This window comes from Oryzias melastigma, linkage group LG17 (genome assembly GCF_002922805.2).
Source record: "Oryzias melastigma strain HK-1 linkage group LG17, ASM292280v2, whole genome shotgun sequence".
Taxonomy (NCBI): Eukaryota; Metazoa; Chordata; class Actinopteri; order Beloniformes; family Adrianichthyidae; genus Oryzias; species Oryzias melastigma.
The window spans coordinates 11,266,536-11,281,663 of NC_050528.1; the positions used below are offsets into that span (position 1 = coordinate 11,266,536).

At 37.2% G+C, this 15,128-nt stretch overlaps 2 protein-coding genes across 3 annotated transcripts in view; one reads left to right on the plus strand and one right to left on the minus strand.

The window, feature by feature from the left end:
- LOC112147465 (cullin-3) overlaps window positions 1–6,751 on the minus strand; it is a 7,964-nt gene extending 1,213 nt beyond the window's left edge. The window contains exons 1-14 of one of the 2 annotated variants that reach the window (XM_024273873.2): window positions 6,429–6,751; window positions 5,589–5,786; window positions 5,356–5,469; window positions 4,371–4,531; window positions 4,129–4,243; window positions 3,824–4,052; window positions 3,595–3,740; window positions 3,345–3,521; window positions 3,083–3,253; window positions 2,849–2,956; window positions 1,132–1,256; window positions 941–1,043; window positions 698–832; window positions 417–603 (exon numbers count right to left, since the gene is read on the minus strand). In XM_024273873.2, coding sequence (XP_024129641.1) covers window positions 417–603; window positions 698–832; window positions 941–1,043; window positions 1,132–1,256; window positions 2,849–2,956; window positions 3,083–3,253; window positions 3,345–3,521; window positions 3,595–3,740; window positions 3,824–4,052; window positions 4,129–4,243; window positions 4,371–4,531; window positions 5,356–5,469; window positions 5,589–5,786; window positions 6,429–6,488 — 2,029 coding nt within the window. In that variant the 5' untranslated portion in view covers window positions 6,489–6,751. The remainder of the gene's footprint in view (window positions 1–416; window positions 604–697; window positions 833–940; window positions 1,044–1,131; window positions 1,257–2,848; window positions 2,957–3,082; window positions 3,254–3,344; window positions 3,522–3,594; window positions 3,741–3,823; window positions 4,053–4,128; window positions 4,244–4,370; window positions 4,532–5,355; window positions 5,470–5,588; window positions 5,787–6,428) is intronic. The other variant, XM_024273874.2, reaches the window with a different exon arrangement.
- A 26-nt stretch (window positions 6,752–6,777) lies between these two features.
- mbnl1 (muscleblind-like splicing regulator 1) overlaps window positions 6,778–15,128 on the plus strand; it is a 46,830-nt gene continuing 38,479 nt past the window's right edge. The window contains exons 1-3 of the mRNA XM_024273877.1: window positions 6,778–6,906; window positions 7,005–7,050; window positions 14,813–14,930. The gene's annotated coding sequence lies outside the window, so the exon portion shown is untranslated. The remainder of the gene's footprint in view (window positions 6,907–7,004; window positions 7,051–14,812; window positions 14,931–15,128) is intronic.

Consider the following 15,128-nt stretch of genomic DNA (forward strand, 5'->3'; position numbering starts at 1 on the left):
TATATGTGGAATCTCAGAGAGCAATCATCTTTTTTTTCCCAGTACAATTTACATTTTTTTTAAATAAGTGCACATTGTTTTGTGTTCTGATTGGCTTGAATCCTTGCCAATTAATCACTCCTTCATACATTTCTTCAAATCTATTTACATTTTTGTATTTTTTCCTATAAAGGTTTTAACTTGGAGAGTGTTAACAAATAAAAAAAAATGTAAAAATGTTCATCTTTGTCAGAAAAAATATATGTAAAGTGTGTAATGAGGGGTTTTCCAGCCTTAAACTTGTCACCTATCGTGGGTTATTTAAGGAACATTCTCTACCATAAATGAGGAAACACTTTATATGTAAAAATAAATAATGTTTTCCCTCATTGTTCATTGATACATGCAGCTGTGGTTGTTTTTCACTCTTCACTCACCTGTCTGTATTTTGACCCTGTGCAGTTTGGAAGTGAACTGATCGTTGACGGTAAAAACATGGCCGCTCTCGATCTCTTTAGACTTTGGCTCCTTTGTGAGAACTCGCTGTGTGGGTTTTCCACAAGCTAAAGACTGCAGAGCTCGCACCAGTTCCCTCTCTGGAATATCGGTTTCCTGCTGAATCTCCTGCACATTTGGGAGTTACAAAACAAGATGATCAGCATAGCCTGTTTATGCTGAACAACACCTGAAAAAAATAAAGAGATGCATTGTTGTTCACCTCAAAATTGAACTTGTCTCTGTTGTTGAAGAGCATGAGGATGGTCATCTGGAAGGTGGAGACCTGCAAGATGTGTTTTCTGGTGTTGGAACCCGTTACCTGGGCTCCTCCGACCCCGACCTCAGAACCGTCTTCCTGTAAAGCAGGCAGATGAGTGTTCAAAGAAAACAAACAAATCTTTTATGAAAATTAACTTGACTCAATGCAGCTTTTAATTTTTGTATTAAAGTTAAACGAACGTACATTTACCTTTTTAACAGCCCCATAGAAAGTGGCATTTAGGTCTGCTCCACCCATGTGATGCTGGAGCGTCAGCTGTCTTCCACTGTGCTTGGCAAGGTAAAACCTGCGATGAGAAATGAACAAAAAGTGGACTTTTTAAAAAAAAAATTTCTCACTGAGCAGCAAACACTTGGATTTGAAAATTGCATTACCTTCTAAAGACTTCAAAGGCGTGTCTTGGGGCGGGGGGGATTGTGCATTTGGGTGTTGCAGATTGTGTGGGCCAGTAGCCTGTAGTGAGGACCCTCACTGTGAGGTCCACACCACTCAGAGATGCCTGAAAGACAAACATTGATATAAGGAATATAAAACAACACAAGATGCATTGAAGTTTGTCATGACACTCGTGTTCATCCTCAACGGAGACTTCTGCGTCTAATTCAGGCGGCAAGCTGCAAAAGTGCAGCTGCAGATGAAGCGAAGATGAAATCTTGGTTGGTGATTTTATGGAGGAGCTGCAAGATTCCGTATGATACGCAACTTATAAAGAGCTGTGATTCTGTGGGATCTCTCGTGGCGCCCGCTGTGCTGCACTCAGAGCAGACACTTCATACCAAGAAGGGTATTTAATTTGGAAAAAAAAAAGTGTTTCCATTACAGTTTTGCGAAAATGTCTATTTCAATATGCCCCCAAAAACCACCTCCTCTAAGCGCAAAAACTTTTTTTTTTCGAAAAATACGTTTTTTTCTAAAAATTGTGTTGTTTCCATTAAGAGAATTTATTACCATAAGTCCAATTTGTGAAATCTCAAAGTTAATGGAAATGCAGCTATTGTTTTGTTTTGTTTGGAAAGGAAAATTGCTGCTTTATCTGCACCATTTTGAATTTGAACTGCAGTCATTTCTACAAACCCTGAGTGGCAGTGCTCCAGGTCATCTGTCAACACTTTCAATGTTTGCTGTAATGTGCTTTACATAAAGTCCTTCGATAAAAACTACAACCTAAAATAGACATTTTTTTTTATCTTGCTTATACAATTTCCATAAAATGCAAACATTTACAGACTCACTCTAATGAAAATGATGTTTTGGTGTTCTAACATGTTCTTGTAGCATTTTTCTCACGACGGAGGACATATATAAATGAATTTAGTATTAAAACAGGGTTTCTTAGTATTTTGTTATTAAAATTGCTATGGGTGGGCCTAGGTCTCCTTTCTCCGCTACTAATCTAAATAGATCCATTAACATCTTCATTTTCCTTGTCTGAGCTGCCATTTGGATTAAAACTGCAGAGCTGGATAGCTTTAATATTGCTTTTAATTTTTTTTTTGCTACGCTAATGTTAGCTTGTGCTTGTGAGGTGCTGTAAGCTAGCGGGAGAGCGTGTAAACAAAGGCATGCTGGGATATTAACGAAGCTACCTTCTGCACCAACAGTCCCGCCCACAACCACAGAGTTTAAGTATAAATACAGAAATATGATTATTGAAAAATATGCACAACTAAAAATGTGTAATTGAAACTTAATGTACTTTTAGCTAGGACACTGAACTTTCATTCTGGGTGTACTGGGGATGAGAATTTCTAAGATTTTTCTTCTTCTCACTCCCTTTCAGATTTTTGATGTTTATACACTTATCTTATTTTGCTACTCTACAAACGTTTTTTAAATATCTAAAATAAATATTTTTGAACTTGAACAACGCTAAAGGTAAATGTCTAATGAGTTACTGCCAAGGTGCAGAAAAAATGTCTTTTTGATTTTGACTAAAAACTGCATAATCATAAATAAAATACCACTGGGAACAATTTTACAATAGAAAAAAATAGTAGAGTAGAACTTTAAAGAAACATGTAAACCAATGTTTCAATATTTATGACACTGTGAATTATCATGTAACATTTTTTTTTCCTGATTGAGGCTTACCGATGTAGTTTGTATGTGCTGCCTGAACTCATCCATAGTAGTGTTTGAGATGCTCATATCTCTGAACATCCCTTCCAGTTTGGAGGTGAACTGACAGCCACATTCTGTCTGCAAAGGAAAACAACAGAAAGCAAAGATGTTAGTTTGCTCATCAATATTAAAAAAGATAAAACATGACAAAAAAAACATGCTTATAAAGGAATGAAAAATGAGTGAAAAACATTTTTTTTTTACCTTTAACTTAGAGATCATGTTCTTCTCTGAATCATCGGAGACACTCTTGTTGCTGAGTAGCCGGCGGCCCAGATGCTGCTTATAGTACCTTTCAAAAACATCCTTCTCCTGCATGAATCTGAACAAAACCATGGCCTTGTCAAGGATGGACTCCACCTCTTGTTCGGTCAACTAGGAGAAAAAACAATAACAGCGCAGTATTTAAGATTACACATACATTCCGCAAAAATCATACATTTCCATCAATCTACGTGTTAAATACCCCTTTGACTCCTTTCTTGAGCTTGTCATCAATGAAGAGCGACAAATACTCGGGAGAGCGGGAGTTGAGGTTTAGGAAATACTCAAAATCTCCAGCGATGGTTTGTTTAAAGAGTCTGTCATTGTTGAACGACTCGATGAGGAAATGATCAAATCGCGTCTTCAAGTCCAGCAGACCCTGTTGGGGAATAAAACAAAAATGTGAATCTTTTTCAAGAAGGAGGTTAATGTGCTTTAGTAAATCATCCTACCTGGATGTAGTCGACAGGGTTTTTGCCCTCTCCTTCTTCCGACACCAGCGCCTTGCCTTGTTCTCTTAGGTAGGAGCTCATACACTCACACATTGTTTTTAGGCCATTTGGCACTCGACTGAACAGCTTATACATGCACGCCAGGTCTGAAAGTGAGAAGACATCAAACATTAGAAAATGTGATAAACTGAATTTTTTTTTAAATAGGATCAGAGAATGTAAAATTTACCTTCTGTCTTGCTGTTTTTGAGCATATGGACCAGTCCAGAGTTCTCCATCTCAACAATTGTTTTCATGTGTTTAGAAATCAGCTCCCTCTCCACCACCTTCACAATGGGCTCTTCTGTAGTCTTGTCCAGACAGTGCATGACTCGTTCAATCTCCTCATTGATTCTGGCTTCTACTTTCTTAATGTAAACACTGGCACTGTTTTCTGCGAGGAACTTTTGGCTCTCCATCTGAAAAGACAACATAATGCATTGTTAGCCTTTAAAGATCATACAAAAACATTTTAAAAAAAGCGCATTGACTCACCTGGAAGAACTCAGCTGACATATCTAAGAAAGGGCCCTCAAAGTCTTCCTCATACACAGATCTGCCATCCAATCCAAGAATCATCAGCATCTGGGAGGCATTTCTGATAGCTCCCCTGTAACAGTCAGTGGATATTAAGTCATGTTTATTTCAATTTGACAAAAAGATATTATTTATTGCAAAAAAAAAAAAAAAAAAATCTTAATCTTTAAGTCTGGTATTGAAAGAAAAAATGTGCAAACCTGTCTACGACCTCGCCTTTCCTCTCCCGTGCAATCATATCCAGCAGCGTCTGCCGCAGATGGTCTCGAATGCAGCCGTATCTCACTACCTGGTCCCTGAATATGATGAGGCCAAGGTTGTATACATTCTCCACGTTATTTTGCTGAACGTACACCCTGTCCTAAAAAATAAGAATGAGGAACAACAGTGCTTAAAAATCATAAAGATGACTCACCCAAAAAAACCTTAAAGCCTTAAATGAAATATTTACAGCAGTGTTCTGTTAGTATCACAAGACGTTCCAGCCAATTCCAATGCAGTTAGACACAATTATCCCCTGGATTTATCTTTTGTCAAAAGAAAATGAGCTGTGATTGAAAATACTTGTTAGCTTTACCTTTAAAGTTCTTATATTTGGTAGTTATTTACAAAGTCGAATATCAAAGGGCTGTCAGTAAGAGAGCTATACTGATGTATTCTGGGTAAAGCCGATCTGAAATCAAGCTTCACAAAAAATCTACTTCTAACAGCAGAACTTCCCAAGACATGCTAGAGATTTAACAATCAAGAAACTGCCCAAATAAAAGTGACAACTCAATCATATTATCAGAATTAATCAAATTTAAAAATAAATCAATACTTTATTGTGCATGGAAGGAATCGATGCACTTTCTTCCAAACATATTTTCTCATTCTGCAGCAATTTTTCAACCAACAAGATGCTAAAGATAAATGTGTTTAACTGGCTGATCTTCAACCTACATTTGTGCATGAATGTAAGGTCCCCGTACAAAAATACCAACACAGACTCTGAACTTCCTGTGAGCAACTAGTGCTGCCAATTTTAACAAAAGCAAATTCTGCAAAAATATTTTCAGATATAGGGGGAAGTTAACCTTTTTTATAAGTCATCAAGTTAGTCACATCACAATTTATTTTACCTGTGAAAAAAAAAGACAAAATATCCATCAAAATGGAAAATGAGAACCGTATAAGTAAACCTACCATGTACATGAGGATGTCTCTGATCATAACCATGGCAGTCTGGTGGTCATTCCAGGCTTGATTTAATGTTTGTAGAAAATTATTATTTAAAGAATTTAGGACATCTTCCCGTACCTGATAAAAAAAAGCCATATTCAGTTACTTCTAATTTGACAAATAAATTAACTCTAAATAATATAATCTTGTATCATTAGTTCACACTGTCTTTTGAGTACCAAAAAATGTCCACATACTTTGTTAATGAGGTGCTCAGTGACGACTTCCCTCAGACCAGTGTAGAGTCGCTCCCCGTGCTTGTGCAGAACCATAGTGTAGGCATTTCTGTAGAGCTCCTCAAAGCTGAGGCCACTGTTGTTTTTCCTCTGAATCTCCTGGATGGCGCTCTTCAGAAGGTCCCAGATGTTATTGACATATTTCTCATCCATTGTCATCTATGGAAGAAAATCAAGTCAATTATTTTAGCCAGACTTTTAGCATGTTGGTCATTTTTTCTTGCATAAACAGGTTAAGAAAGTATAACTGTGGTTAACTTTATAAATATAACATTATACTGCAGTAAAATTGGGAATATTAGCTCATTTTGATTATTTTTTGGTGTGACATTGTTACCACAGGCTGTTTACAGTTACTGCTAAGACATGTACTGAGGTCTAACTTTGGGTGAAATTGAGCATTCTCTGATTCCAGTTTAAAACCCATGGAAGTTGCACTATAATATAAACCAGCAGTTAAATTCATAATATACTTCCTGCTTGAATTAAACTTAGCAAAGTCTGCTAACAGGCCCGCTATTTGAGCTAGCTTGTGTGCAACACAGCCCCATTGGAGAAGTTTCCCTGACACATATTAGCTCACGAAGACAGTAATCCCTCTGATAGAAATAGAAACACGCTACTAATACAGCTATACGGCTCCAAGTTATGTTACAAGTTCTTTAGTTATCGCATGACAAAGCTATTTTTCTCGTTTGAGTAGCTAGTTAGCTAGCAGGTGCTAACGTAAGGAGCTGTCAGCCTCGATACTCGAATGTCAAAGTTGGGGTTTTTAAACTGAAAGAACAAATAAATACTCACAGGAAAGGCTCGTATCCTCATCTTGGTGTCCTTTTTAGTGCCGCCTTTGAGGTTGGACATGATTAGTTCGACCGACTTTGTTTTGTAAGTTGACTTATAGACTACATGAAAGGCAGTCGCTGATTTTGCTTTCTGCGCCGGGAGAGCCTAAGAAAACCTCAACGACCTCCCTAAGAGGAATTAAATCTGTGTCTATATTTGCGTTGTCGCTGTGCAGATTTATTCTTTTTCTTTCTTTCTTTTTTCTTTTTTTCTTCTTCTTGTGTCTTGGGTAATGTTAGCTTGAGTGCAGTGATGGCGGCCGACGGTCTCCACTGCGCAATGCGGAAATCTCGCGAGAAAGAAAAAGTCAACATGGACAGGTGCATTCCACAGGTTGACGTTCGTTCGTGGAAAATTTAAAACCTTTTAGCCACTTTGGCTAAGAAAATTAGCATTCTTAATTAAAGAAAAGACCTCATTCAATCAATTATTCAAGGTAATTTAGACTTTTTGGGGGCAGTAACTTGTTCATGAATTAAAACAACAATGTTTATAACTTATTTTTCTTTTGTGTCCACATTTTTAACATTCCAGAAGATTCTTAGCTCTGCTAAGAGGAAAGCATGTCAACAAAAAATAGGTGGGTGAACTTCTTTTTAACCCTGTTTTTGTCAAGACGCTGCTGACCTTTGTTACTTTTTAAAAAGGTGTTTTTATACTTTTTTACTTCTTTTTTACTTCAATGTGGTTAAATTGATATTTTTAATTAAAAAGTTCACAAGTAGAGCATTATTATTATTTTTTTTATTTATTTACTTGTTTCTTTGTTTGTTTGGTAATTTGTGGTTAATTATTTTCCCCCTGAGCTGACAGGTAAATTTCTCCTTTGTCAGATTAATAAAGTTTGATTCAATTCAATTCAATTCAGGGGGCAGTATTAAAACTATCAAATTGTGTGTTCCCACTCAACAAACTTCCCATATAAAGATAAACAAACAAACAAATGATTAATTAACACACAATAATATGTTTTGTGTAATTCGGAATTGTTCCTTGTTGTTGTGAGAGTTTTGTCTCTAACCTTGCGGTACAACGGGAAACTGTCCAGAATGTACCTCGCTGTCGAGGTGGATAGGCTCCAGCATCCTAGTGACCCTTAACAGGAAGGAGTGGCTACAGAAAATGAATAGATTGCCTTTTAATAATAAAAAAAATGAGTCATTTATGCAATACTTTCAGGGGAAAATTGTGCCCCTATGATGGTCTGTAGTGTGCATGAATCATAGCATTGACCTTATAGTCCCACTACAACTATATTTTTATTTATTGTAAAATCGTTCCCAGTGGTCTTTTAATTATGATTATGCATTTTTAAGCCAAACTCAAAAAGCAGGTGTCATTTTTTAAGACATATTTTCTGCAGCGGGGCAGGAGTCCATCGGAAGTTTGTCTCTGGGTTGTGGGCGGGAAAGTTTGTGAGGAAGTAACGCAATGTTAAAATCCCAGCATGCCTTTGTTTACACACTCTCCTGCAAGATTGTAGCTCCTCACTAGCCCAAGCTAATATTAGCGTAGAAATATTTCAATATTAAAGCTATTCAGCAGCATAGGTTGGAGCCAGATGGTTCGTCAGGAGGAAAATGAAGATGTTAATAAATCCATTTGTCTTCAAGTGGATGCTTTAGAATTGTAAGGGAGCAGGAGTCTTTGGCCCTCTTATATCATGCGTTTTTATCTGGTCCACCCTGGTCTGAATCAAGCAGTACTCAGGAATGCAGTTTAATCTTATTATTTTTTTTTTATTTATGTCCTCTATAATGAGAAAATTGCTAAACGAACATGTTGAAAACACCCAAAACACTATTTTAATTGATATGCATCTTAAAAAAAAAAAAAAAAAAAAGTTTTACTGAAGTCTGTAAGATATTGTGAACAAATCATTTACTTTTTGAAATCATTTTCATAGTGGCTAATGGTTCTGCTTCATATTGCACTTTAAATAGTCAACATCTTCGCTGGGGATCATTGGAGGACTATCAGAATGCAAAGTTCTTGCAGTGCTTCTGATAAGCAGGCACCTTTTGAATTAGCTGTATATGACTAAGCAAATTAGAAATGATAAAGCCATATGTATGTACAGAGGAAAGAATAAACAACTGTGTTATGTAATTTTTTTGCCACATCGAATGCCTTGTTGATTTGGTCCATTATTTAGCAGGTTAAAAAGGCAAACTGACCTGTGGCCTTTGCAAATGCATCATAATATCGAGTTGCCTGTTTGCTTGTGCTGTGTTGTTACACCGCATAACATGCCCTGAGTTCCTTCCATTCCGCGAGTGCTGTGTAAGCTGTTTGCTGATAGCAACCCCTTCTGCAGCCCAAAGATAAATGCCACATGCTGCTGTTGAGATATAGTTACCCTGCATAACAGAAGTGCATTGTCACATGGGAAAAGAGGACTTAGCTTAGTTCAACACATCCTATCTGTATTCAGCTGGGATATCACTCTTCTTTTTCCGCATATAAATATGTCATTGACTGCTTTTAAACAGAAAAGTATCTGTCACATCATGTTTAAAGATGACCAGCAGATGGCATATGCTCCTCTTTGTGTCTCAACACAGTTAGCTGTAATGTTTTTTAGCCTTATTCCATGAAAGCACATGATATCCTCCATCAGTATGACATGCCTGGAGGGTAATAAAATGAAGTGGTGCAGTTGAAAGAAGAGGTAACAGATTTTTTTGCAGCTGATTACAGAGGCAGAATTTAATACACTGCTTATGATTTCAGCTCTTTCCTTTTTGCTACTTACTTAGCAGACATGACACCAGCAGGTCAGGACAAATACAGCTCTTCAGAATTTCCTACTCATCATTTTAGCCTAGCTGCTTTTGACCTGACGCCAACACTAGCAAGCAGGACAAGAGATTTAATGTGTCGCCACTACCAACCTTGAAAGAGGAAATATAGGCTAACGCAATCCCAAAAGGGAGGTTTCAAAAAAAGGTCTTGTGAGCTCACAGTGATCTTTTAGGTTTTACAAGCAGGGTTTAAAAATATTCTAGTTTTTTTAGGTTTAGAGGCATCATTTCAGATCAATAACAAGATATTACAAATGGTAGTTTTCCAGCATAATTATAGAATCTATACCAACTGTATTCATTTGACTTATTTAGTTATTTTATTATTAAAAAACTTGAAATAGCTTGACTAAGTACTTCAAGTAAAATACGTTTATGTTAGGAAAACAAAAAAATTCCAAGTATGCAATTCCTGCCCCTTATTAGAAGTGTTCCACTTCAATGTGATGAGCACTTATCACAGCTAAAGATAGCACCACTGGCGAAATGACTATTAGCATATTTCAAGTCATAATGTGTGTCTACTTTTACCACCAGCTATAGCACAGAAATGTGTTACGAGCAATTTATTACTATTTCTTATTAAAAGTACACATCATTCCGGCCTCTAAAATTACCTTTACTTTAGCAAAGACGTATGGGTTGCATATTTCACAGCTTACTTAGATTCTAAAAGTGTTTTGGCACTCAGACATACTGGCTGTGTAGAAATGAAGTCATTTCTGGTGAGACACAGCAATGAGAAGTTTATAGATAGTGATATGATACATTCTTCCAGCTTAATTGAGGAACATTTTTACTTCATGACAGCACAGATCTCCCATTCCCTGTCTAATGAAATATTTCTAATTGTTGAAAATAAGTTTAGAAAATATTAAAAATTACTTTATGATTTGGTAAAGGTACTTACTGAAATAGATACTTGTCTTCTTCAAGAAAATTAATTGATTTTAGGGTTTGGAAGATAGAAATATAGTAAACCCTAATATTCTTCCTACCTTTTCTCACTTTTATTTTATTTTAATTTTGAACTAAAGCTATTTGGTTGAGAAAAAAATAAAATAAATAAAATTTGCTTTAAATGTATTTTTTTATTGGCCCTATGAGAACACATTATATTTGATATTGCTTGTAATTTATTTATTTTGGATGGAGCATTGTTGTCCTCATTGTAACCTTTATTTCCCTTTTTTTTAATAAGTCACAATATCATAAATCTCTTTTGTGTTTTTTTTTTAGTTTTTATATGGAACAAATATGGAAAGACCCCCACTTATGTGATTGAAGATGTCTTTAAAAAATTAAATAGTTCAAGTAGAAAAGGAGATATAAAGGGGGCCATACCATGAAAAATTCACCTTTTGAGCTCTTGTGTATTATACTGTTCATTTCTCTCTATAAACAACTTCAAAGCTGTATTTTGATCAATTTTTCTGAGTAATCCTCTTAAAAACCTCTCAACAGCAGCCCCTCCCACACCCACGAAAACAAGCAGGTCCTCACCTGCTTACATCACAAATTACATCCAGGAGGAATCTGCTCCGCCCCCAGGCTAACACAAACACTTTCTCCGTGAAGCTAGCGGTTATTAGCTAGCTTTGCGAGGCCCCTACCCACTGACTCATGCACAGTTGTCCAGATGCCGGCTGTCTGTGTTGGCCAAGAAACGCTCATTCGATTCGGCGTTCAAACTTTGTGAAGAAACTTCTGGTGACGAATCTGTACGGCATGTAAGGATGGATCAGAGAATGGCGCAAGCAGATGGGGGACACAGGGAGCAGACTATTTCATCATTTCAATAAATTCTGAAATGTTCATCTGGTGCTGTCTGCATTTTTTGACTATACTAAATCAGCCCATTAGCATCACCATTCTGTCTGTGCCAAATTTTTGGGATAAACGCTCGGTCTACACAGTATGTACATCAATATTTAAAAACTTTTATTTATTTATTTATTTTTTTTCGTGGGTGACACACTGACGAGGCGGACTCTAGGAGGACGTCATGAAATGGGCGGCACCCTCATGGAGCAAAAGGCGGAGCCTCAGATCAAAACGTTTTATTTCCGGGTATGAAAAGAGTTCACAAAAATAACTCATATTTCATAAATAATTTGTTTTTTAGTGTTCCAAAGGTAATGATTATATGGATATAATTTACTCTGAAAGACTAAAGAAAATCGTGTTATGGCCCCTTTAAAATGCCAATTTTAAAAGTGTTATTTCACCATGTTAAAATTCTCCAGTAAACTCAGACAGCAGTAGAACGTTAGAAATATTCACTTTTAAGCTTGTCTTTCTATCAGCTATGTGTCCTTTAGTGAGCTATGCAAACTTATCTCAGGAAGTATGTTTACACGAACGTTTAACATGAACCAGTCACATTTTAGCTGATAAAATCAAGATAAGCGTCCGCTTTTAGGCCTTGCACCAAGTCAAAAAATGAGACAAAAACGGATCTTTCGAAAATAACTTTGCTGTCATGTGATTTAACGCCCGTTGCAATATCCTGACTTTTGAAACCTTATAATTCAGCTACATATACCAATAATTCTATATAGACAAACATTCTTACAGATCCATGCCCAGTCATCTGACTTCAGATGATGTGACCTGGTAATAGCTGCAGCCAGTTTTTAACTGACGTCTTAAATCATCCGACTCAGAATATCTTCAGCCAGATCCAAGTGCTTTCACAGAGAACCACAGTAGCTGTCTGGCAGAAACGCACACTTGTAATACAATTTAAGTGGAGCATGTGTGTGGCTTAAAACTGAAGTTCTGCTATCGACATTATTCGCAGGAGCATAAAAAAAATTAAAAGGCTATTTAAGCACACGTTTCGTCATGGGCTCTAGTCTTTAAAACTTCCCAGTATTCTGAATAGGGACTTTGGTTTTCTGGCCATTTTGAACAGTCTTTAATAATATAGCTCATAGCCACACTCCCCCTTAAAAGCCTACTGAATGACTTTGTAATCATAGGCTGCTTTTGTTTCTTTTTTTTTTCTGTTTCTACTGCTCTCTTTTGAAAACTGTCAGGCCTGTGCTTCTCTCCACAACTGTTTATCTTGATCTGAGCAGGGCCATTGCAGTGCTGTGGTGGAGCCGCTACTGGAAAAAGTGTTTGTTGACTTTTTGGCACCGTCTTGTGTTATGCAGGGGGAGCAATCTGTTATTTATGGCTCAAAGCCTTATGTGATTGGCTAAGGAAGTATATAATTATATGTAGCACTTTTTTAGAATTACAATGGGTTCCATGGTGGGTTGACTGGTTGCTAGGTGACTAAGTGAATATGTCTCTGACTGGTGGATGCACTTTTTTTTTTTTTTGCTTTCTACAGTTGGTATAGCAATAACATATTTATTTTTTTAGGCTTTTACCTTCATTAAAAAACTCTAATATTATCTGATGTGGGAATATATATTATTAAATTAGGCTTTTGCTTAACTGATTGAGAGGAGAACCTAATATTTTTATTACAATTTTTTATCATTTAAAGCTGCTTTTATTTAATGACAATTGAAACAAATTTGAACTAATGAGTATCCAGCTTAGCATGCAGCTTCCAACACCAACTGCTGAAGCAGCACAGTCTTGTGCATATCTTCACAGGGTTTGTAATTGTTATATTCAGATAAATATTATGGTTTTCTTCTTGCCCAGCTGGAAGCTAACTGGACGGAACAAGAAAAAAGTTTTGCAAATCAGATGGATTGATGGGCTTTATATTAAAAACAACAAGAACTTTAAAAAAAAACAATTGTGGTTCTAAATTGTCCCTAAAGCTACGGTCATACCGGACATGCAAGAACACACTAAACATGCATTCTTGAACGTCGTGGATATACTTGATGGTGTTCACTCTGGACAAGCAGGGAGGGCCTTCTTCTTTTTCTTTTACTACTGTTTACTAGCGTATGTCCGCCACTGATGGTTAGAAGAGGCTAGGTGCGAAATAACAAAGCGGTACGAAACTTGCTCCAGGCTTTTTATTTCTCAGCTCTATTACGATATATTAAAAATTCTGGACGGGCACAAACCGCAGTTATTTCTCCAATTATTACAGCAATTTCTCTTCTATGTTCAAATTTTTGTACATCACTACCAAATCTGTGTCTCTGATTGGTCATAGTTTGACCTGGTTTAGCTAGCTACATGTTTTCAATAGCCACGTGTTTTGTATGTAGAGCCCGAAAACAGTTGTGAAAGTAGCACTGCTACGTGTGAACACCAGAGCTCTGACAGCGGAAGTTGCAACATATGTTTAATGTGACTTTTCTTTGAAAGTAGTTGCTTGAACACTTGTTGCTGATGGTGGCATGAGCGTAGCTTAAGTGTGTGTGATTATATGGCTCTGTGTCAGTGTTAGATACTGGGCTGGCTTCAGCAACACCGTGACCCCAATAGGGATTCAGCAGAAAACAGTTGAATGAATATATTTATGGTTTAAAATAACAGACCACTTCTCAGAACTTTGACTGAATCCGAATTCTTCCCCTACGGCTTCTCACTATACCTCTACATTTAGCCCTCCAAACGGACAGTTATGGAAAAATAGCGTCTTTAAATTCGGACGTTGCTAACCCTTGAAGACATCATCAATAGTCAACAGTAATCTATCTATGTAGCTGCCAGTGCTCAGAAAATACATAAATACACTTTTATAACTTTAGAAAGTCATGCTAAAACAAAAAATGAGTTTCTTCTTAGCGACACAGCACGATGCGGAGGGACAGTCAGGCCTAAGCTCTTACCCCTTCCCTTTAAAAAATCACTACTGCTTCAAATGCCCCTACTATTGGAGGGGTAGGGTAAGATTTCGGATTCAGCCTTTGCCTTTATTATTGTGAATGGTAAATAATTGGGTGTAATTTTGAAACAGTTCTGATAAGAAGTATGCTACAAACTTTTGAACGTCGTCTCTAATTCGTCTAATACATTTGAGTCTACAGTCCTCTCATCTTCAGTGCTGTTTATTGTTACAAACTGTTGGGGGCTTTTAAGCAGAGGTTTTCTCATTGATAAAAGAGGCAGGTACAGTTTTGTTCCGGGAAGCAGTTAATGGACAGAGCCCCCGCCTCTGGGCCCTCATTTTGCAGGGTGGACCTCAAATGGACTAATGGGATTATGCCACTGTCCTGTCTCTGCTGGGATTGTCAAACCAGCATGCACCAAAAATCACAGCCATGGTTGTTTCTATCTGCTGTCTGTAGATAGTGGGAGGTAAAGATGATACTTCAGCACATCTCTACAGCTAATACTGTTTTGTATTCCATACCATGGCTGATGTGATTGCACTCTTCAATAATGAATGTGCAGTCATATCACTGTTGGAATATGCTGGAATGTTCAGGCTCACCAATTAATCCTCATTTAATCCATTTATTTTAAAGAAACAAGCTGCTGCAGTTGATAATGATGTGTTCAAATATCCCTAAATGGACGGGATTGCTGTGTCATCTTGCCCTCTGTTTGTCTATCTCTTTATATCCATGAATCCCTTCAATACTTTGAATTTTCTTGATTGTTTTTCAGTTTCATTTCATTGAAAAGCCCTGACCCAGCTGGAGAAACAAAAACACTTCCAGGCCAGCGGCATCAAGCTTCTTGAAGATCATATGACACCGTGTCAGGGCCTGGCTGAGCAGACAGTGTAAGTATAGACTCTCAGATTAGTCTTCTCCTGTTACCTAATTACCGGTGTAATTTATTGCAAGTTGCTGTGATACTGGGAGAGGGACCCTCGACTCAGAATCAGTGACTGAACCAACACACTATGAATCTTCCTACAGTCAGTGAGGCATCGCAGAAGTGGTTAAGCTAGATGGTAAAGTCAATTCATGGTTTTAGA